At 38.0% G+C, this 24056-nt stretch overlaps 1 protein-coding gene across 1 annotated transcript; it reads left to right on the top strand.

Annotated features, from left to right (window-relative positions):
• Positions 1-52: 52 nt before the first annotated feature.
• On the top strand, positions 53-23304 carry LOC129809652 (protein pecanex). Its single transcript, XM_055859650.1, has 13 exons — positions 53-375; positions 519-688; positions 766-914; positions 7636-10668; positions 11206-11796; positions 11854-12014; positions 12073-12625; positions 12702-12895; positions 12961-13244; positions 14492-14573; positions 14647-15483; positions 18385-18957; positions 22776-23304. Exons 1-13 carry the CDS (start codon positions 223-225, stop codon positions 23109-23111), a joined length of 7116 nt encoding a protein of 2371 aa, XP_055715625.1. The 5' UTR covers positions 53-222; the 3' UTR covers positions 23112-23304.
• The last annotated feature ends 752 nt before the right edge of the window (positions 23305-24056 follow it).

The following is a 24056-nucleotide window of genomic DNA, read 5'->3' as shown; positions in this document are numbered from 1 at the left end:
AAATTTCGAAAATTTCCGCATTGCCAATCGGGCAGCCCGAAAAATCCATGGTAGAAACATCGCAAATGTCAGTGAAAACATCGCAAAATCAGCTGGCAATGAGAAAAAAAATATTGTGCACAAAAGAAGGGATGAAAATCGTGGAAAAAGGGTGGAAAAAGTGCAAATAGTGTGTTGAATTGTGAAAAAATGTGGACGGTGTAGTGTTGGTGAGTGATTAGAATGGGATCACAGACGTTGGAGATACTGCGACAGGGTGTTTGGGCATCACTAACTGGTGGATGGTTCTACGATCCGCACCAGAAAGTCTCCTGCAACGCCATCCACCTCTATCTCTTCCTCTTCCTCCTCTGTACACCCCTCGTCACGTACATTGTGAGTATTGTGGGGCACCCATGTGGGCAGGGATGGGTCCGGAAGATGAATTTCTCCCCAAAAAAACAAGATACGCGCACCCCCATAATTTTGACAGTTCAAGAAGGAAAACAAATGCGAATTGCGCGTCTCTTTTTCCGCAGTATTTCACTGCAACTGTGACCACATGGGCTCTCTACAGCATCTCCGTGGCCTTCCTGGTCACGGTGCTCAAGATCATCAACATGGCCTTGCATGGGATGTACGACAAAGCTCAGGCAACGTCCGACCTCAATCGCAATTCCAGCATTGCGAGTCCCTGCAAGATTCTCCAGTAAGTCTCTTGCTTCTTCCTTTTTTGCTTCCGGAAGCCCTTCCCTGACCACCAATCCCCGTGAAATTCTCTTCCAGGATGAAGGACGAGGATGTGGGCATAGAGATGCAGGTGCTGGGCAATGATTTGTCCTCCAGGGTGTCCATTGAGAATCAAAGTGATGACCAGAGTTGTGCAAACAGTGCATTTTCCGTTGATTATCCAGAACAAATTGCCAGTACAATAGGTAAGTCTCTTCTTTTCCAACCAAGTAAAACCCATTGAAAAGCCGAGGTTTTGGGGGGGAAATGGGGACAAGGACACAAGCAACTTCCAAAGCCCCGAGAGAGAGAGAGAAAGCCGTAGATAAGTCTTTTGAGAGTTTCTCTAATTTTTAATTCATTCAAAAGAAAAATATTCCGAGAGTTTCTTTTATTTTTGGGCTTCCATTGTTGCAAAATGCAAAATTCAATAAAAATTCAGTCACACGTTTTGTGCAATCCATCTCTGACTCACTTGAGAGACTTTCTTGCCCAGATACACTTCCCGGTTGATTGTCCTTGGAGGTGGGCAGAAGAAAAAGACCAAGATATCATTCATTCGAAAGATAAGTTTTTTTGGAGGGCTGTTTTTCAAGGGAAAAACCTCTTGCAATTCTGCAGGAAATTCTATATTTAGTCGGAAGTTTACTTCCGAGAAATTCAAAAGAGGAAATTTGAGCTAGCAAGAGTCTTTAGCTTTAGGTCGAGTTGTTTTATTTTCTGCTATTCAGCATTTTCGAAGAATAAAAGAACAATCAGAGAATTTGCTCTACTAATTGAGTCTATTCCGTCTATTCGACTATGAGAAATATTATTAATTTAGAAAAAAAATGTGCGTGGCATTTCGCGGACTGCTCGAATGATTTAAAAATTATCCTATTACCACAGTTCGCGAAGCTTTTCAGATAGATTTTATGTTGTTTCTATATTTTCCGGTTGATAACCGATTCGATCCGATACGTAAATTTCGAACCGATTCGTAAATTTGATTTTTTCGATGAAAAAATCAATTTACCGGTTCGATCAGTTCATTACCGGTTTCGAACTGGAACACGCTTTTCCAATAAGACTGTTCAAATGAATCCAAATTTATCCTAATTGATTCAGAAATATGCTCTCTAGAACCTTTTTTTGCTTTTAACCCTAAAAAATCTTTAGTTAATCAATTGTGTAACCTGCATTTTAGCTCAAAACTATTCCATTTTAGTGCAAAAACTCAGTTTCTAGGCATTTTCTTGCGCAATTTATAAATGTGCCCCGGAAAAAATTAGTTGTATTTAAAATATGAAGGAAATTTTTCAAGTTATTTTCAAGATTAATTGCAAAAAATGTCTGGATCTAGTTATCGCAAAATAGAAAAAATAGGGCAATTTTATTCCTTACGTTCAGTTAATAACCTTCTCGATTTGAGAACTCTCCCCTGTTGAGGTTTAGTTTATACTTTACCGATTCGATTCGAAGGTTTATTAAGAATTTACCTAAAAACCCAGTGGAAGTTCGAAAATTTACTCCAACGACGAGTTGCATAAAAGTGAAAAAGAAATTTATTTTTGCATATACGTTTACACATTCCTCTCTTTCAATAATAACTTTCCCGGTTTGAGAGCTCTCTCCGGTTGAGATTTTTCCTTTACCGATTCGAAGGTATATCAGAGAGACCCGTCAAATAATATCTGCAGATATCTTTAAGATTTCTGTAGAGAAAATCTACACCTCTACAGAATATCTGCAGATAATATCTGTAGATATTCTTACGAATTTTATTTGGGCTTGGGACAAAATTCGTCAGAATATTTCGGCAGATTTTCTGACGAATCTCTGACGAATTTCTGTAGATATTCTGCCGATTTTCTGTAGATTTTTTCTACATTCCAGACTTTCCAGACAAGATGTGTCAGAAGAGATGGAAAAATTTTTCACTGAAGTTTGCAAAATTCAATAGTTATTTTTTGTGATATCACGGTGTTTATATAAAATAAAGAATTCTGCGACGCCGTGTTACAAGTAGAGAAAAGTGAAGTGAAAACTTTAAACAGAGTGTCGACCAAAATTTCGTGTTTTTGTATCATTCGATTGGCGATTTTTAAGAAATTAGTATTTTTGCTCGCAGTTTCTTTACTTATCTAAAATGTGTACTCGGTAATGCTTGTTAAGCAGAGCATACAATTTTCTTTATAACTTCTACAGTTTCTTCATAAATCAACAATATTTTTGTGAAGTAATGGAGGTTATGCAGATTTTCTAGGGAGAAATTCTGCCGAGAATCTGCAGATTTTCTCTGAATGTACTAGAATATACCGTTAAAATTAAAAAAAACCTCCGAGTAAAATCGGCAGGTAGAGCAATGATTTGACGGGGAACTTACTCAAAAACCCATTAAAAGTTTGAACGTTTAAACCGACGAGTTACACAAAACCCGTCAAATCATCGCTCTACTTGCCGATTTTACTCGGAGGTTTTTTGAATTGTAACGGTATATTCTAGTACATTTAGAGAAATTCTGTAGATTTTCGGCAGAATTTCTGCGTAGAAAATTTGTAGATTTTCGGCAGAAATTCTTCCGAAAATCTGCAGATTCTCGACAGAATTTCTGCATAGGAAATCTGCATAGTCTCCATTGTCTCAACAAAAATATTGTTGATTTATCAAGACACTGTAGAAGTTACAAAGAAAATGGTATGCTCTGCTTAACACGATTAAACGTTTTAAACAAACAAAATTCAATGGAAAATATTCCATCTTTTCAGACACAGCTGTCTGGAAAGTCTGGAATGTAGAAAAAAACCTACAGAAAATCGGCAAAATATCTACAGAAATTCGTCAGAGTATGCACCAGGATTCGTCAGAAAACCTGCAAAAATTTCTGACGAATTTTGTCCCAAGCCCAAATAAAATTCGTAGGAATATCTACAGATTTCTCGGCAGATTTTCGGCAGAGGTGTAAATATTTTCTGCAGAAATCTTAAAGATATCTGACGAAATTATTTGACGGGAAATAAATGTCCTTTTCATGAACTTGCTCACTTTCTGTCAAATAATTTCGTCAGATATCTTTAAGATTTCTGCAGTGTGTGCGAAAATTAAGTTTGAAGATTAAAAAAAAAATCATTATTATCATTTTCAACCACTTATCCCTATATTGGGGATTCGAAACTTAATTTGAATTCTTTGAACATCTACTACTTTTTTGTGCAAATAGAATTTCACTTATCTTTTATCCGAGACACTTTTTCGAGAACCAAACTCCAGCTATGAATAGGAAAGTTCATTGTAGACGGAAACGACATAATTTTAAAAAAAGGCAGTTTTTGAAAAATTGTGTAGAGGTCGTACATTTGAAGGCATTTTTCTTTAAAAAAAAATCCTTTCAAAACTTATTTTTCAAAATATTTTTGAACGGTGATTTTGACGAGAACTTTGTCAATTTGTTTCTATAAATTGGAACAACTGGTTTTGATCAAAATAAGGAATTAACTTACCTTTAATTAAATTGTCACGGGTGTTACGGGACTATGTTTGAGTTTGATAAAATTACGTCAAAATGCTTCATTTTTACGAAAATATCTCACGATTTGTAGCAGAGATACTTTTCAAGTTCTAACAGGAGTGTCTCCACTTGACTGTGGAACTTATTCGGAACTTAAGCCCTTGGTCAAAATTTTAAATTAATTGCTATATCAATTGCATTCGTTATATCAATTACTAAAATTCTTTGGTTTATTGATTTTTTTAGCTGATATTCTTTATTTTCAAAAGGTATTACGAAGTTACTTGGGGTTATTACACTACCAAGTTCATGAGTTTTAGATAGATTGTTCTTTATAAAAATTTTCCATAAGATATTTGCCTGGATTCTGAGACCAAAATCAATAGCAAAAATTTTAAGATGTGAAATCTGTCAAATGTTTTGGAATTTTAAAATCCAAGATACAAACTATGTGGATTTTAAGATTTCCAAAACCAACATTTTACGATTTAAAGACGTCAAATTTATTTATTTATTGATATAAAAATCAATATTCTCAATTTTTGTACAAAATTTTGGCAACTTTTGCTGCACTGATGTTAGGTATGGAAAATCCTGAAATCTAAGATTTTTGCTAAAGATATTTTATGTTCCAAAAATCCATCGCGTTAGAATCTGAAACTTTCCTTTTGGATATACTTGACAGTTTGAAATTTTAATTTTGATCTTGGTCTCAGAATTGAAGCCAGCATTTGGAAGAAAAGAGATCATCTTGGAAATCTCTATTTTTTGGCATAAAAACAAATTGAAATGACATTTCCCCATTTAGATTAAATTTCATGCTGAAATGAATAATTTTTACGCGATTTTTCTTTTTGGGGTCCCATCTTAAAGAAATCTTCTTTCATTAACAGTAAAATTAATTTTGATAATTTCAAAAACTTCTGGGAAATCATTGATATTACTTCAAGAAACCAAAAAATTTTACATTTGAAGTCTTGAAATATTGGTTCTAGGACTGAATATCTCTAAATATCTTGGATATCAATATTCAATGGCACCTGTTACGTTTGGCATCAAAATTTTGATTTTTTGATTTCAGAATTAAGATACCAAAGTTTTGCCATTTACCGTTTTTTCGGGTTTTGTGGTTTAATATCAAAATTGAGGCCTTTTGCTTTATTTGAGAGCATGACACTTTGGCACCAATTAAAGGTAAAATGAGGTAATTTGGAATCATGTCTAATTTAGAACATGGAGATTTCCTAACAGTTTTAGATTTAAAAAGGAAAAAAAACAACGCGGAAGTAGAGTAAAATGGGGTAATTCGGAACCATTTACAATTTTGGACATTTGAGATTTTCTCACCGTTTTAGAAATTCAAAAGGAAGAAAAGCTGTTTCTGTTCTTCTTAATCGCCTTTTTCTTCTATTTCGCGGTCTTTGTTTTCTCTTTGCTCATCTGAAACAATGAGAAAGTCTCAAATGTCCCAAATTATAAATGGTTCCAAATAAATACCTCCAAATTACCCTACTCTTGAATGTAAATTCTTGTACTTCCTCGTTGTTTTCTTTGCCTATTTAACCATCTGAAACAGTGAGAAAATCTCAAATTCCAAAATATACATGATTCCGAATTACCCCATCTTATTCTACTAAGCTAAGACACCTCAAGTTCCACAAATCCATTTACGTCACATTAAGAATTCTTTCACTTGTGATTTTTTGACATCTTGAAAATGAAATTTTTGAAAAGAAATCTTGATCTTGTCATTGTCTTTTGAAATTTTGTTCTTGATCTCTAAATTATGAAACTACTGAGCTCCTTACCTGAAACAAAGGACAATGAAAATTTCAAGGAATTCGATGGGTTTTGTTAACTCAAAACAATTAATTAGAAAAATTTAACGCTTTGGCACAATGATGTTTAGGACAAGAATTGATAATTTCCTGAATTACAATTCTAAAACAATTAAATTAAAATACTAAAATAAATGATTTTAGAATTGAGATCACTGAACTAGTTCATTCTTTATTACTTTTTAACACTATGCAAAGAAAATATTCATCTTTTTCCGCTACTTTCAATAAAATTAATCAATTTTGAAATATTAATGACGCTCTGAATAAATGAAAAATCAGTATGCAATTGAAACTATTTTTTATGATGTTTAATTTGTCTTCAATTATCAAAATGTATAATTTATTAATAATATCATGTGCAAGTGGAGTGATTGCTTTGTGTTATCAAGATTTTAATCTATAGAGACTTAAATCATTTCCAATTACTGAATTGAATGAAACCCATATAACACTTCCTCTCTAGAAGTTCTTTTTTTATTGCGTCGTTTTGAGACTGTAAATAATTCTTTTTGTTCTAGAACTAAATGAAATTCATTCTTTGTGAATCATGTGGTACTATTAAATTTTTTTTATTACTTTTGTTTTTGTAAGTTTTTGTCAAGTCATTTATTTCGATCGTAAATAGAAAGAGTAAATTAACTGACTAGGATCTCTTTGGAATATTCTAAGGTTACACTGTTGGAATGCTTTGGAAATTCCTTCTAAAAAATAAGAATTTATTTTAAACATTTTAATTCTTTCTCTCAAATTGAACACTTAAATGGTTCGACAGTACAGATATTTAAGGTTATATCTTATGAAAATTGTTTTTACACCTAAAGCGCCCCTAGTGTCAGTCTTGAGAACTATGAATGTTCTAGAAAGTTCTAATGTTATTTTAAGATCTTTTGTTCTCATATGTTTCATAGTCTTAAAAGTTTTAACAGTTTTATATAATCTTGTATTGTGCTTTGTAACTTTGCTGGTTAATTCCAAAGGAGAGTCTTTGGACCTGAAATGTCATTTACTCTTTACTATTATTAATTGTATCGGAATATTTATTACAATGTTATAATAGTTAGATCCATCAGAGGATCTGTAAGGGCGGAGCTCTTAAATTATAGCAATTGCGCCTTAGCCGCCAGAGGTTTCTCCAGAACCCTTAGCGTTCCTCCTAACGATCTATTCCCTACGACGGTTCAATATGAACTAACTCTCAATGCTAATGCTCTTTACGATGTCCCTCCCGAAGGGGTAACTCATAGGCTAACACTAGGAACGCTCTTAGGAGAAATCAGCGCCGCTGCAAGAGGCATCTATTATGTCAATTTAAGTACCAATGGGGAGTTCAACCCTTGGGGAGAAACGGGAGAAGCTAGTGCTAACATCATTTTAAATTGTTGTTGTATTCCGTGTTACTAAACCCTGCGAGATCAATTGTAGATCGCCCTGGAGCGCGGTTCCGTAGTGTAAACGTTCCTTCCGTGCTCTCAAGTGAGTCAAGCCAGGAATCTATCCGCCCAAGACCCAGCAGTCTTTTCTGCCGCCATTGCGATCCCCACTGCTTACCTATAAGAATCTTTTTAGATTCTTATTTGGTAACTAGACCTTCTCTTTCAGATTTCAAAGTAGACGTCCACCGGAAGAACAGCTCGGAATCGAACGAGAGCATCGGTCTCTACAACAGTAGTGTCCTCCAAAGTTCCGTTGTAGTGGCACATAGTGCCGATGTTTGTCCCACTTCCTCTTACGGCCCCGAAAAACTTGCACCGTCGAAATCTTTTGATTCGGCAGATGCTAAAGCTGATACCGAAGAGATCAAGGAGGCCCCTGAACCCAGAGCCTTCATCCAGCGTCAGGGGTCCTTGGATTCTCAAGAGGTTCGCCTGGATGGATCGGACAACGAACGTGAAGTGTCTCCGGTGAAGTTACAGAGGCATAGAAGCACAGATAACAGCAAAACAGCCAGGAAGAATATGTCTAACATGTCCCTAGGTTGTATCCATCCCAATAACTGCTATATTTCCACACACGGAGGACAACTGCAGAATTTAGCTTCGTATCTGTGCCTGGAGAATGATTACACAACAAAGTCAGAACTTGCTATTGAGAACATCTCAGCAGCTGATTTGAGTGGCAAAGTCTATCTGATGCATCATCATCCAAATGCTCAGATGAGACGAGATTCCAATTCAACGATGTCAGCCATTCAGTTGCCCATTGCTGGATCGTCAAAGGTTAAAGTTCTGCCTAGTTCTGTGATTAGTGTACGGAGGATTAAGAGTGCAGCTATTGAATCTTCCCCTCATCCTCTGGCTCCCTACATTCCCCCTCAGCCCAATAGCGTTGAAGTCATCGGGGGACAACCACTGAGGAATCCCCATCATGTAGTTCTTCCACCACCTAGCAAAAGCTTGTCGAGAAATCCTCATCTCAATCTCTGTCCGAAGGATCCAAAGGCCGAACAGTTGGTGTATCCGATCGCGGAGCAAGCTGATGAGGCTCACATGCGGCCTGCTTCGGGATTCGATAGCAGCAGCAGTGATACGGAGGACAATGAACCCGAGGAGGAAGATAAAAGAGAACTTGGTCAGGAGGAGAAGAAGCCAACGGACGAAGAGGAGGCGAAGAATGTCCAAGAAGGTCACTCAACGACAACGGAAAGTGAATCGGACATTGAGAGGATTCAAGCGCAGTCAACGGATTCTGATACCGAGAACAATGGTTCGAGGTCGCCGCTTCTAGAGTTCCATAGGATATCCATTGAGAATGTGGAGGAAAAAGGTTCTGGGATGCGTCATCGTAAGGGTAACAACGGCAGCCTCAAAGGCGAAAGTAAGAAGGAAGACGCGTCGTTTTCGCGTGGAAACGTACGATTTGAGCAATCAAGCAAAGACGGGAGCAAAAGTAGTCCGTTCAGTGACTGGGAGGAAGCTAGTGCTAGTTCGAAGGATATGCTGCTAACAACGTCCCGGGAGAAGCCGAAGAATCCCATCTGGTTTGACTTTAGCATGGATGCAAACAACATAAGTGTTGATGTTACAACTGAGACTGACGATGGCGCTCGAGAGTTTAGTCGAAGTCCGGAGATCTCAACGGCTGAAGAAGATCGAAGTGCCCCAGCAAGTTCAACGGCAGCAGGAAGAAATCTCGGAGCGATACCGAAGATGGGCAGAAGAATGAGTGCTGGAGTCGATGAATATCCACTGATAACACATAGTCGTGGGGTGATAAGACGTCCAACGGCTCCGGTGGACGTTTCAGGAGGACAAACGCCAATTTTGACGTTCTTCAACTCCCGATCGGACTACCATATGATGATGTATGGGCAACAGTTGGAGTATCCTATGGCTAATCTATCAAATTTCCGACCAAGAAATCTCGATGGAGGATTCCATCATCATGCAACACAACCGAAAGTTAAGAGGTCGCGCGAGAGAAGACAAAAGTCATTTGACAATTCGATGGGAGGAGGCGGAAGGAGTACAGGAAGTGAAACGAATTTCAGTGGAAATCAGCGAGAGATGGGATTTGACAGTGGAACAATTTGCGAAAATCCAGTGATTTCCATTTCAAATTCTCTTTCCATGCACGATTTTATGGATTCATCATCCATTCCGCATGGTTTCGACAAGTCCCTCTCTAGTCGTCCGTCAGTTCAGGCGGCCATCTTGAGTATTGGAAGAGTTGAGCTCAATGATGACACTTTTGGTGAGATGAGCCGATTCTATCTGGACAATACTAAACTCAAACCTATGCCAAAGTACTACAAATTTTCGTTGAATTTTGTGGGTAAGCATACCTTCAAAATTCACATGGATAGACTGCAGTTGCTGGCACTCTTTGACAGGGACACATCATGGTGTCAAGTTGTCTTAGCTACTGTTTTGACATTTCTGGTGAGTGTCTTGGGTGCACTGGTTCTTCATCTTGGTTTCTACGAGGACATCTTTGCCTTTATCTTTTGCTTCGTGATTGCCGGAAGTCAGTATTCGCTGATCAAGAGCGTTCAACCGGATGCAGCCTCGCCAATTCATGGTTTCAACAAGACAGTTTCCTATTCCCGTCCTATCTATTTTTGCCTCTGCACCATTCTACTCATAGGGGCCCATCATATGGCCCAGGAGTTGTCACCATCATCATCATCTCATCTTGATCTCTTCGGTGTCACTCTGCATTCGCGTGAATTCTACCAAATGGTCGAATATATCCTCTCTATTGTCCTTCTTGCCTTTCCCATCCTGTTTAGTTTGGGCCTCTTTCCGCAAATCAATACCTTCCTCATGTACTTCCTGGAGCAGGTGGAAATGCATGTATTCGGTGGAAATGCTGTATCCAATTTGACAGCTGCCTTCTTTGCCGTTCTCAAGTCCATCCTGGCCTGCGTGATTCTCTACGGGCCGGCCTATGGGGGTTTGATTGAGCCACAGGGCACTCAACATGTCATGTTCTCAATCTTCTGTGCCCTCCTCATTCCCATTGCCTATCATTTGTCACGCACAGCCAGTGACTTGACGTACATCTGGCTACTTATAAAGTCCAGCATTCAGTTGCATTCTGAAGAGGATGAGCATGAGAGTGTGACTGAAACTAAGAAACCATCCACCAGCGAGTCTAACTGCAGTAGTGGAGGAGAAGCACCGGCAGAAAGCCGTAAGTTGATGACTTTGTATGAGGTTATTGTTTCCAAGGCACTCTATGGATCAAGTGGTAGAGTCCTCGCTCTATGATGCAAGTGTTCCGGGTTCGAATCTCCTTTAGGTCATCAAGAATTTTTCCGACGTTAAGTACCCATTTATAGCTATGTATTACGCCGACGTAATACAACGTTGTATTACGCCGACGTAATACGCCGATGTATTACGCCGACGTAATACAACGTTGTATTACGATGACGTAATACGCCGATGTATTACGCCGACGTAATACGCCGGTGTATTACGCCGACGTAATACAACGTTATATTACGTCGGCGTAATACAACGTTGTATTACGTCGGCGTAATACGCCGGTGTATTACGTCGGCGTAATACGCCGGTGTATTACATCGGCGTAATACATAGCTATAAATGGGCCCTAAAGGTGTTCGAACTTCGAATTGCATCCAAATTGAAGTGAACTTCACTTCACTTGATTCAGTTCCAAGTTTTCAAAATGGAGGATTCCACATGGATCTTTTCTGTCTTGTAGCGGGAAGCCCTACTAGGGAGGATGTAAGCACTAACGACAATAAGACTGATGTAAATAGCATGGATACTCATCCACCCCAGCCAACGGTAGTGTCATCGTCAACGGGGCAGCCAAATGTGGTGACGGAGGGAGAATTAGTGGATCCGTTGCCTAAAAAGATGCAGAGCACGGTGAATGCACGTCTGAAGCACGATCTGCTCGTGTGCTGCGTTCTGGCCGTCATCTACCTCGGTCTTCACTGTAGCACAGTGTTCACCGTACTTCAGCCGGACCTCAATACCGTCCTCCATAGAATAGCTGGTATATTAGGATTGTTGCTGCACTATTTAGTGCCGCAAATGAGGAAGCACTGGCCATGGCTCTGCATGTCACTGCCAATTCTCAGGCAGCGCGAATTTGGGCAGTTTGAGCCGCGTGGTGCGGCCGAAGTGATGTGGTTTGAGCAACTTGTGGTGTACTTGTGCATGCTGGAGAGAAATGTACTGTATCCAATTGTCTTCCTCAGTGCTCTTACCTCGGATTCCATGAGGATCGTGGGAAAGTTTGGCATAGGCCTGGGAACTATTTTAGTGGTCATGTGTGGACTTAAATGTGAGTTTTGAGGGTATTTCGAAAAGAAAACAGTCTTTTACGTAACTTCTTTTTCAGGTGTTCGAAGTTCTTTCTCAGATCCTGGAAGTCAGTATTTGATCCTCATCTTTACTGTATTGTTTTTTCGCTTGGACTATATCGCATCAAGTGAGACTTTTCTCATCAACTACTTCTTCGTTTCCATTCTGTACAAGAAGACTTGCGATTTTCTCCTTAAGGTACATAACGTCACATTTCGATAAACTCTTTCCACTGAAGTTCACTTTTTCTGTTTAGGTGCAATTCATTGTGACTTACATCGCTCCATGGCAGATAACTTGGGGTTCGGCTTTTCATGCCTTTGCCCAGCCCTTTAGTGTTCCCCATTCGGCGATGCTATTCCTTCAGGCGGGTATCAGTGCGGTTCTGTCTACTCCCTTAAATCCCTTCCTTGGTAGTGCAATCTTCCTGACGTCATATGTGAGACCAATCAAATTCTGGGAACGAGATTACAACACTCGACGCATCGATCATTCAAATACCCGCCTCAGTTCACAGTTGGAACGGGATTTGGGATCAGATGACAATAATCTCAATAGTATCTTCTATGAGCATTTAACAAGATCCCTTCAGCATTCGCTGTGTGGGGATTTGCTTTTGGGCAGATGGGGCAATGTTAGCCAAGGAGATTGCTTTGTGCTAGCATCGGACTATCTCAATTGTCTGGTGCATATAATAGAACTGGGGAATGGACTGTGTACGTTCCAGATGCGTGGCCTTGAATTTAGGGGCACATATTGTCAGCAGAGGGAAGTAGAAGCGATCTCGGAGGGTGTTGAGGAGAATAGAGGTTAGATAATCGGCTCGAAGGACCAAAAATGTATTTTTTTTGCAGGAGGATATAGCCTAAAATAATATATTTTCAGACTGTTGCTGTTGCTCACCTGGGCATCTTCCTTACATCCTCAGCATTAATGCCATGTTCTCAACTCGTTGGTTGGCTTGGCAAGTGGTAGCAGCTCAGTATATTCTCGAAGGATACTCAATTTCAGACAATTCTGCCGTAGCAACGTTGCAAGTCTTTGAATTCCGACGGGTTCTCATAACCTATTACGTTAAAGTGAGAGTTTGCGTTTAGACATTTGTCTTTTTGAACAGGTTTTCAGTGGTTTTTTGATCTTTCAGAGCATCATATACTATACCATTCAATCTCCAAAGCTAGATGAATGGCTAAATTCTCAGGCCATCCAGGAAGCTCTTCAGATCACAACTGAGCGACAGTATGTGGATTTAGATCCAGTATTCAATCACAATTTGGATGAGGATTACGATTTTCGAACAGCAGGTATCACCAGAAATAGCTTCTGCAGCGTCTACTTGGGCTGGATACAGTATTGCTACAAGCAGAAGAGGAAGAGGGATGCCAATGGTGCATCCTCTGTTCCATCTTCAGCAGCTCAGTCACAAAAGTAAGTTCAACTTTGCTTCACTTTTTGAGGTTCTTTGTTTTGACTGTTTTGGTTTTTTTTCATGACTGCTTTTTGGTTATTATCGGCTCAAAGTGTCCAAAAGTGACGAATTGCATTGTATTCCAGGGGGTGGATTATGTAAAAATCGTGAACGTTCACAAGTGAACGATTTACCACTCACGTTCACAACTGCTAGAAAAGTGATTATGAATGATTGAGTGAATCAGTTGCGGTGATAAACTGCTAGAGTGAATTCGACGACGTCAAGTCATTGTTTTTGTTCAGTGGTCATGTAGTTTTTCACAAATTTTCAAAGTTTTCCGCGATATTTTTAGCAAAAATGGAGTGAAATTTTTGTTAAAATAATACAAAGTGTGTACAAACCCGAGAGCAGCGTTGGTTAACGTGAGTGAGAAATTTTGTCAATCTTTTCTATTTGTCCGGAAGTGAATATATTCTATACGTGTCACGAAAACAGTGTTGCGATAAATTAAAATTTGGCAATTTTTTTGTGTTAAATGCTTTATAAACTCAATGATTTCGAGTCACATTATATACTAGTTATGTGAAAAAGTCTTACTTTCAGTTCTCCAATGTATTTTTCGTCCTAAAAATTACATTCACTTCCAGTTTCACCCCATCAAATGATGGTGAAAAATCTACCCTCAAAAAACTGAGTGAAGTGAATCGTTTACCGCCTTCATAATCGCATTTTAGCGGTTCGCGAGTGAAATGTTAACTTTGATCTGTCAAGTGAATCATTCAACGGGTTCACTACTTACATAATCTACCTCCAGCTTTAATTGAAAGAATAAAACTTGGGAAAACAAGAAACTCACTTCGGCGTGTTCAGTGTGAAGTTGGCAACAGAAATGTCAGTTTTTGTTTTTGAGTTGAGTCGCAGTGGCGCTGTCGTCGGTAAATTGGCGCTTTTTTCGGTTTGAAAATTTAAAATCACGCTTCCTAATTTCATTTTGACGCTACTCATTGTGATTTTTTAAATTACTCATTGAAAAATGATTTTTTAATGTGATTCCTTACATTACCACGCTTAAAGTTTAATAACATGAGAGATTTATGGGAAAGATTTTTGCAAGTATTACTGGCAATAATTCCAATGAAAACTTTCAGCTCATTAATCATCTCTGCAATTTACAATTTCTTTACCATTTCCATTAACTTATGTGTAAAGTCATTCGATAGCCTTCACTGAAATGCATTAACTCATCCTTGATGACTTTTTCTAGTCTCTCGGACAACAATAAAATGAATAGTCACAAAGAGTCCAAGGAGACTTCGAAAAACAACGAGGAACCATCACATATTGTGGTGAGAATAAAATTTCACAGTGAAAGATGCTTTTCAAGATTCTCAATTTGGACATTTTTGTGGGTTTTTGCAGACCAAAGATTCAGCTCTGGTGTCTCTGTGTCTAGCCCTGGGAATCCTAGCTAGACGCACACTCGCCACGGCTAGTCATAGTTCCTCGAGTGGAGTGGAATTCTTCCTGCATGGCCTACATGCGCTGTTCAAGGGAGATTTCCGGATAACTTCGCATCGGGATGAATGGGTGTTTGCAGATATGGATTTGCTGCAGAGTGTTGTAGCTCCGGCTGTCCGGATGTCCCTGAAATTGCATCAGGATCATTTTCAAAATCCTGATGATTATGAGGACAAGGCTGCACTGTACAAGGCCATCAGTATTCACACGCAGGAATTGGTTATATCGCATGAGGCAGATCCTCTGTGGAGGAATGCTGTTCTCAAGGGTGTTCCCAATCTCCTGGCCTTGCGGCATGTGATGGAAGATGGATCGGATGAGTACAGGGTCATTCGTTTGGCGAAACGATACCTCAGTTTCCGGGTGATTAAGCTCAATAGGGAATGTGTGAGGGGATTGTGGGCTGGACAACAGCAAGAATTGATTTACCTGCGAAATCGCAATCCTGAACGTGGAAGCATTCAAAATGCCAAACAAGCTCTCAGGAATATCATCAATTCGTCCTGTGATCAGCCCATTGGGTATCCCATCTACGTGTCACCGCTCACCACGTCGTACGCTGAGACCAATGAACAGCTTTGCAGTGTTGTAGGTGGCTCTGTGAGCGTCAAGAAGATCAAAAATCTCATCTTCGATGTGTGGAGTCGAGTTAGGCAACGCTGCAGGGAAGGATGTAGCAGCGGAAGTGCCATTGACAGTGACATGGGGGACATTCAGGGTGTCTACTACAATGCACAGGTTAGTATCTTGTGTCCATTACAGATCAATCACTCATTACGAAAACTTAACAAATAATTATCTCAATTTAAGCTGATCAAAAGACTTTAAAAATAAGAAGAAGAAGAAAATGCGTCATTTTGATACACACGAAGCCGAAACAAATTCCCCAGGAACGTCTTGTGTCAAGCTGTACAAATTTTCCATAAGACAAGTACGATACAGACTCCTATACGTTGTACCAGTGCAAACACCGAACTTTGAGTGGCGAATGTGAGAATCGTGCTCTGTCGCTTCGGTGTCCACCGCACAGAACTAGTTTTTGATGGTGACCACAAGATCACCACGCTTCGAAAAAATTGGGAGGTCGCCACCGTCACAATTTCTCGAACCTTGGGGTATTGGTATCTTAGAAGATTCCTTAGAAGCAGAGTTAAATACCCTTCGGCTATTTTTATAAACTTGTAATAAACCACAACCTTTAAGAAATATCCGGTCGAATAGACCAACTTTTGCAGGTTTCTGAATTCCAGCTGATCGGCCACGACAGACTTCCAGTCCTTAGGGTTCTCCTGTCGCACTCGAATGTCCAAAAGTCTTATGCCGAAAATAGACACAGGCTGATCCTAGAGAATACTCAACTCGTAAAATTTGACGGTACAGGATCAGTCCAAACTATTATACACTGAGGATTTAGTATCGAGGATTAGCGTTTTCAGCATAAATTTCTATTAAATATCCACACTTTGATTGCTAAAAGACTTCTTAAGTGCAACATCAATGGATTTTTCGTACAGTAAGGGGCACTCTGATCTTCTCTTTACTCCAATTTTAATGCATTTTAAGATTTTACGATATTGCGTAGCATTACTCTCCATAATTTTTCACCCAATTGACATTTCGAAAAGCACCCAAAAACACCCAAAGTGAAGCTTTTTATTTTCAGCACTGGCGCTGATGTCGCCTAATCTCCGTAACTTCACTAGACCTCATGAATTTAGAAGATCAGCCTGATCCTCCAAATTATGGGCTGATCCGTGAGTGTATCGACACCAATCCTCATTTTTCGGGCTTCTTCTTTTTCTCTTCTTTAAAGTTTTTGCAGGGGCCGGACGTCTCTTGATATCCACACAGCCCATTTTTCGGGCTGATCACTAAGCCGATTCTTGTGTCTATTTTGGGCTTTAGACAGAAGCGTTGTTTGCCCCATTTACGCGGGACGCTTGTCAAAATTTCCGGCTGGATGTGAAGCAGATAATTCGAACTGCTTTTCTTCAACAAAACTCATAATCACCTTTAAAAAACTTATTAATTCACGAAACATTCACTTGCTGACAAATTAGCAATGAGAATAATTATCTTGAAGGTCCTGAAGGGAGTTTTAGCAATATTTTTTTTTCTAGAATATTCTTTCACGAGTCACTTCGGTAGCCATTTTTTTAACATACGTGTCAAGATTTTACAAAAGTTCTTTTTACAAAAATCGTCGCTCAGTCCTCTCAATTCAAATTTCACAGCGCAGCGGTTAATTTTCTCGTAAAAGTCTTCATTTTCCACAATTAAAAATGAATATTTTCTAATAATAAACAACAAAGAAGGACTTTACACCCAAAATGTTTCAAGTATATGGTGGGCCAAATCGAACTGCCAGTGACGTAGATACTTTTACCCGACTGGTACAGTGTTGACAACTCAGATTTGTCAAACATTTGTGATAGAAAAATAAGAATCGAATAATTTTGCAAAGACTAATTAATTTTCTTCATAAATGAAAATATATTTATTGTTCATCGGCTAATAAACTTCAAATAAGTATAATATGATACATTTTGATTCAAAAAAGAACATCTTTTTACTAATATAACCACATTTAGTATGATATTAAAATATATATATATAGGAGTTATATAATCCCTCTGTCAAGCTCTTTGTGCGTCTGACTGTCGCCAGCTCTAGAGCCCAAACGGTTAGAGTTAGCGACTTGGAACCTTCGGGTGTATTCTCATAACTCGATCCAAGGATCGTTAACGTGCTCCTCATTTTCCACCACTCCTACCCTTCCCCTCAAAAACCATGTTTTTTTGGGATTGTTTTTTTCATTTTTGGATATGTTTTAGAGATTACCCAGGCGGACATTTCGTCCTTATACGAAAATCCCGTTGAATCATTCCTATTAACAGTTTTTCAAGGTCAAAGATTAAAAAGACATTACAGACCGCATTTATCAACCGAAAGGGCCATGTTTGGGCTCGTTGGAAAGGTCTTGGAATTTCCGATTAAACTGAAGCGGTTCCAATCGGTTTTGAACCGGTAATGACCCGGTTCATACCCGAAGACTAAGATTTATTCCGAATTCGATTATATTACTCCTGAGGTATATTTTGCGTAAGGTTTTTAGTGATTTATAAATCGGTTGTGAACCGGTAATAAATCGGTTATAAACCGATAAGTAATTTTTTCCGAAAATCAATTTTATTCCTCTTGAAACTATTTTGGGGATCTTTTGAATGATTTATGAATCGGTTTAAATCAGTTTAGAACGGGTAAAGAGTAAAAGATGCAAAAGTACTTTGTTTAAAGTACTATGTTTGTCAGCCTGTTTTCTTTTAAGTTGAAGATTAAAAAGGCTCCTGGAGGCGTATTTCTCAACCGATTTGGGCAAGTGAGGTTTCGTTTGAAAGGTCTTTGATTCCTTGACAAGAAGTCGGTTGCTGATCTGAATCGGTAATGAACCGGTTATAAACCGATAATTATTTTTTATTCGGAATTCAAGTGTATTGCTTCTTAGTTCTCTTGGAATAACAATTTTTCCTTACGAGTGGACCACTAAAGAACTTTGTAGGGAAACTACTAGGGAATCTTTTGGAAAATCTCACAGCTCCTGACTTAATTCTTAGAGTTAACCTTTGGGAATTCCTCCAGGTGCCTCACAGCGTCACCACAATTGGCGGTGTGGGTGGAATAAGTTCCGGAGGAGGTGGAACATTGGCCTATGGAAGTCAGAATTTGTCCGTGAGTGGAGCTACGACACGTGGAAGTCTTGCCAGCATGGGAAAGCCCACGAGCTCGACCCTGCTGGCGGGAATTCTCAACAGAGATCGCGATATGGAGCGAGAAGCCGTCCGGAGTGGCACCAAACGAGCCTCCAGTCAATCGAGGATCAGCGAAAGGGAACGCAGAGCAACTCTGCCAGCCACGTCTTCTTCTTCATCCAGCACGCGTGACGTCTGCAGCAAGGAGATCCTCATGGGCAGCACAAACTCTTGCCTGAAGCACCAGGAATCACTGGATTTCTGCAGTGGAGCCTCTTCCAATTCCAAGAGCGCAAATCTCAACACGTGGAAGAGCAACAGTCGCAAAAAATCACTTTCAGTGGAGTCACGCGAGGCCAGGCAGAAGTACGGGGAGTCCAGCAGAAGTGCAGAGCGGGAGGATATTGCTCCTCCGGCCAATATTCCCCTCAACAAGAAGGTCATCATCGTGGATGCCGGAGAGGTGAGTTGACTTTTGACCTCTAAAAATTGGGCAATTAAGAGAGATCGTGAAATCTGGCAGAGATTTGCTGAAATCTCTGACTGAGAGAGCGTTGTGCAATAATTCGTGTTCTTTATTTTTTAATAGTTTAATGATGCGACGCGGCTACTAGAAAAAAAAATCATGAGAAAATTGGGAGATTTAGTAGTTTTGAAATGATTCAGCGATAATTTATTACGCCATTTGATTGTTTTTTTTTCTGCTATTTTAATTGTGAGAAAAAAAGGATGAGTTGAGGAGTGGTTGAAAAATCGATTTTTGAATTATTTCTACACTGTTAGAAATCAGCGGGAATTCCCATTTGAAGGAATAAAAAACAATAATGAAATTCAAGTTCAAGTTCCCGGATCAAAAAGTGAATGGAAACCCTTTTTCTTTAAAGGAAAATTGATGAAAAGGAACTTAATTTTTCTGTTTAAAAAATTATTGTTTCAGTTTATTTGGAAAGACAAAATCGTTTCCAAATAAAATCCTTAAAATGTTTTTCAACGATGCTTTTCTAGCGAATTTCGCAAGCTGAAATTTGTTAAAGACACCAAAAAGACTTTTTCTGGAAGAAATCATATAAAAATCACCATAATATCGATATTTAAGTATTAAATAATATAATAAAAGCTTGTACTGCTTAATTGCAAGGAAAAAGAAACAATAACACTCGAAATTGTGAAGGTTTTATTTAGTTGGCTGAGTGTTCGTTTTTCGTTTGAACCTCAATATCGAGGTTAAAAAACAATCTGAGAGAAAAGTTGTACATGGACGAAAATGTAGCTGATTAAATTCTCTATCAAACCCACAAAACAGATTGTTAGGGACAGTCCTAGTTTTCGAAATATTTTTGATCAAAGTTGCTAAAAAGTTCGATTTTCCCATGTTTTCTGACATTTATGAGACTACGGCGCCTCTGGTGTCAGTTGTACGAACTTCATCTGTTCAGAGGATTTATCGGGCATGTAAAGGAGAACAAATTACTCCCTAGTGAGAAATAAATCGGTTCATCAGAATCGGAGATATAGGCACCCAAGTATCAAAAAACGGCAAAAACGGTTTTGCCTACATTCCAGGGGCAAAATCCAAATGAAATCAAAATGATAAGTATTTTCGTAAATCATTTGACCCTAGCAATAGAAAAATAGCATGAGAACCCAGGGACAAAATCATCGTTGCACAGTGTAATGAAATTCAAGTATCCGGGAACTACCCGGATTAAAAAGTAAATGGAAGCTTTTTTTTTAAGGAAAATTGATGAAAAGAAATTTAATTTTTTGTTTAAAAAATTATTTGTTTGAATTTATTAAAACGTTTCCAAAAAATCCTTAAAACGTTTTTCAAAGGCTCTTTTCTAGCGAATTTCGTAAGCTGAAAGTTTGTTAAAGACACCAAAAAGACTTTTCCTGGAAGAAAATGTTCGAAAAATGATCAAAAATTAATTATTAAAAGCTCTTTAAGGTCTCAAAACTTCTTTTGAAAATTTCCTTCCAAAAATTCCCCAAAAAAATCATTTTTTTTCCCGAAAGCTTTTCTAAGGCGACATTGCAACTTTAAGAAAAATTGTCTAAAATTAATACGGAAAATACTCCCAAATATTCATTTGAAGTTTTATGTGTGATTCTTTCATAATCACACCTTCTGTAATCACCAAGTTTGGTGACCATCTCAGATCCGAATTCATATTTTCATGGTATACATTTGGACCATTCCTGATGTCGAAAATGAGGAGCCGAATTTTCAGAAGTCAGCGGTTCTTGAGATATATTGAAAAATGTATAAAAATACGGTTTTTCTGAATTATCTCGAAATCCTATTATACTTTTTCGCTCTTTTTAGGTTCATTTTGTAGATCTTTTTGTGTAGACGAGTTTTAAAAAATCAAACGTGAATGACAGCATATTAGTTCTCGAGATATTTCTATTTAAAAACACTGAGAGACATCCGAAAATGTTAAAATAACATTCCGGAAATGTTAATTTTACCCTGCAGTATTGATCCGAGAACGGTGTAAATATTACCCTTTTTAGGTGTATTACGGGTTAACGTTACCCTTTTTTAATGTTGATTTTACCCTTAAAAGGTGTAAAATTAACATTAAAAAATGTTTATATATTTTTACACCCAAAAAGTGTTAAAGTTAGTAGAAAAAAAGTTAATCGCAGCCTCTTTTTTTTTCTCAGTGATCTGAACTTCGAATTTGCCCGCAATCCGAATTTTCAATGAAAGAATCACACCTACCATAAGCTCATTTAGACTTATCACTAGATTTAATATTACTGTTCGAACTCAAAGAGAGAGCACATTTTTTTTTATTGTGACACAGCTAGAAACCAAATGATGAGAGATATCGACTTCCGGTCTTCGACGACCTTCCCCCCATAAGTCAACATTATCTAGTGCAGTCTTTTTTCGTTTTCCTCCCTTCCCTTCTTCTCTTCCGAAACAATGTTTTTTTGATATATTTCGAAAACGGCTCCTACGCTTTCTTTCATTTTCGATTATGTTTTAGAAGTAGTCAAAGTAAATATTTTGTCCTTGGACACCTATGTTCGAAAACCGTTTCGATAACGAATTTTCGACCATCAAAGTTTAACCATTTTGGTGGGCGTATTTTTCAGCCGATTTGCTTAAATTTGGATTTTTTTTGAGAGATCTTGAAATTTCCAACCCAGCTGCATCGGACGTAATCAGTAGTGAATCGGTAATATACCCGTAGGGTGGCGGCATTACTTGTGGCCTGTCTTTACTTATGGCCATGTCTCAATTTTTGTCAGAAAATTATTCCGAAAACCGAAAAAATGTGATTTGCTATTAAAACACATCAAATATTTTTAATTTTGAGGTTTTCTGAAATCATTTTTTGACATTGTAAAGTTTTTTGCGGGGAGGCCATAAGTAAAGACAGTGGCCACAAGTAATGCCGCTACCCTAAGTGATTTACATTTCTCGGATTTATTTTTTATTTATTCGTATCCTTGTTACTCATGCAAAATATTCTAAATCTTGCTTTTCTGAAGCAATTTCTTATTTCAGAATGTTTTTTTCTATATTTATGAATAAGTTAATCCGTAGAAAGCGGTATGTCCCCAAAAACCACGTGAAAAGATAATAATGTATGGCTCTTTCTCGTGAGTTCGAACACTCCGCACAACTGGGACGCTTTGCCATCTCTTTTTTTGTGTTATATTTCTTTGAAAAAAATCATGTTAATAAATCCATTGTTAATCCAAACTGAATGATTTAGGTTTGTTTTTGTTTTGGAAAATTCGAAACTGAGTTTGAATTTTTCGAACATCAACGACTTTTTGTGTCCATTTATATTTTATCAAAGATACTATTAGAGAATAAAATTCAACTTCTCTTTGCACCCACTACGTTAAAGCATCATGAGGAAAAATTTTAAAAGCAATTCTAAGAAAGTTGAACATTTGAGAAAGACGAGCTTCCTTTATAAACAAGGATAGTTAGTTACTAGAAAAGGATGGATTTTGCCTAAAAACTTTTTAAGAATTTTATGTTGTCGACTATTTTGTAAGAAATAGACAAATTTGAAATTTTAAATGATCCCAACTTCAAAACTTACTGCTAATATCTCAGAACTCGATCTTCCTAAACCAAGTTTCGGGCGAAATTTCGAATTCGGACATTCCGAATTGCTTGAAAACTTTGTCGTCTCTGTATTCTCACGATTCAGGAAAGACTCAGCAAATCAATTCCAAAGAACTAAAATCTGCAGATTTTTCTTTGAATTTGCAAAAAGACTAACTGGAAATTTTAAATTTCTGTGTTAGATCTATGACTGCCTAAACCTGGGTCGGCGCATTGATGTGCTGTGGCCGAGTGAGGAGATGCGATTGAGTGGTGGTCGCTCATCGTGGCGTGAATGGTGCCCTCAGGAGGGCATGGTGGGCATTGTCAGGCATTACTGGCAGCCGAATCATCCGGACAGCAAGTTCCGTTCCAATGTCAATCGGACACTGCTGTTGATTCAGATCGGAGAGCATTATGTGCCGGTAGGGCAGAATGGAGTAAAGGAGTACAACATGATCAAGGGGGAGTCTGACAGCTCCTCCATCAATTCGGTGCTCGTGGGAGGCGACGAGGGTAGCAAAAGTGTAGTGAGTTAAAAGTCACACAAATCAACACAAAGATTCTTGAAAGGAAAAAAAAAACTTTAAATGAAATTACTAGAGAATTTATTTATTGAGACAAAGAGATAAAAAAGAGGAGAGAAAATCTTATTTAAATTTATTAACATATGTATAAAAAAATGTACAGAAATCATGTTCAAAGTCTAGTTAATACATATGTTAAAAAATATTAGTGTTTTTTTCTTAATGATGAATGCGGTTAAATGGACAGTTATCTTTCCATTAAATGTGGTAAGTAAAAAAATCAAACTTTGTTAGCAAAACGCAAGGTTAAAGGAAAAAAATAGTTAAGAAAAATAAATAAATAAATAAGATTTTCAGATGGATTGAATAAGGTCGATTGAATTGATATTTTGACCAATTCAAAATTCTTACAGACAATTTTTTTCTTTTATCAAGATTTTTTTTCCAGAAATCGAATTTTACTTTTCAAATATGACAAAAAATATTGCCTATTAGTGAGTGACCTTTTTTGGTCACTCATATCGTCATTTTACTTGATAATTTTACATGATCTATAATTTTCTCGATATTTCACGAAAGAACCAACACGATCATGAATTTTCAAAAACCCAGTTGTGATACCCCAGCGAGCACCAAATGCTAAGCCTTTTCAAATCAGCTGAAAAAAATATATATTTTCAGCTGAGTTCTGCTAACCTTGGAGTGACATTAGCGATCGCAGCGGAAATTAGTCAAAGTCATTCTTTTTCCCCAATCGAGTGAGAGACTTTAATGAACTTGGTTTTTGTCTTTGCTGAGGTTTCCGGGATTGAGTAGAAGCTAAATGTAAACCCTTTCCATTATTACAATTTCATGATTCCTACAATAACCACATTTGACATTAAAAAGTAAAGCAAAAAAGACAAAAAAGATTAAAATTCGCAAAAATTAAAAAAAAAATATATTTATAATATTTTT

The sequence above is a fragment of the Phlebotomus papatasi genome, chromosome 1 (genome assembly GCF_024763615.1).
Source record: "Phlebotomus papatasi isolate M1 chromosome 1, Ppap_2.1, whole genome shotgun sequence".
Taxonomy (NCBI): Eukaryota; Metazoa; Arthropoda; class Insecta; order Diptera; family Psychodidae; genus Phlebotomus; species Phlebotomus papatasi.
The sequence above is the reverse complement of the archived record's forward strand: the minus strand, read 5'-3'. Positions and strand labels throughout refer to the sequence as shown.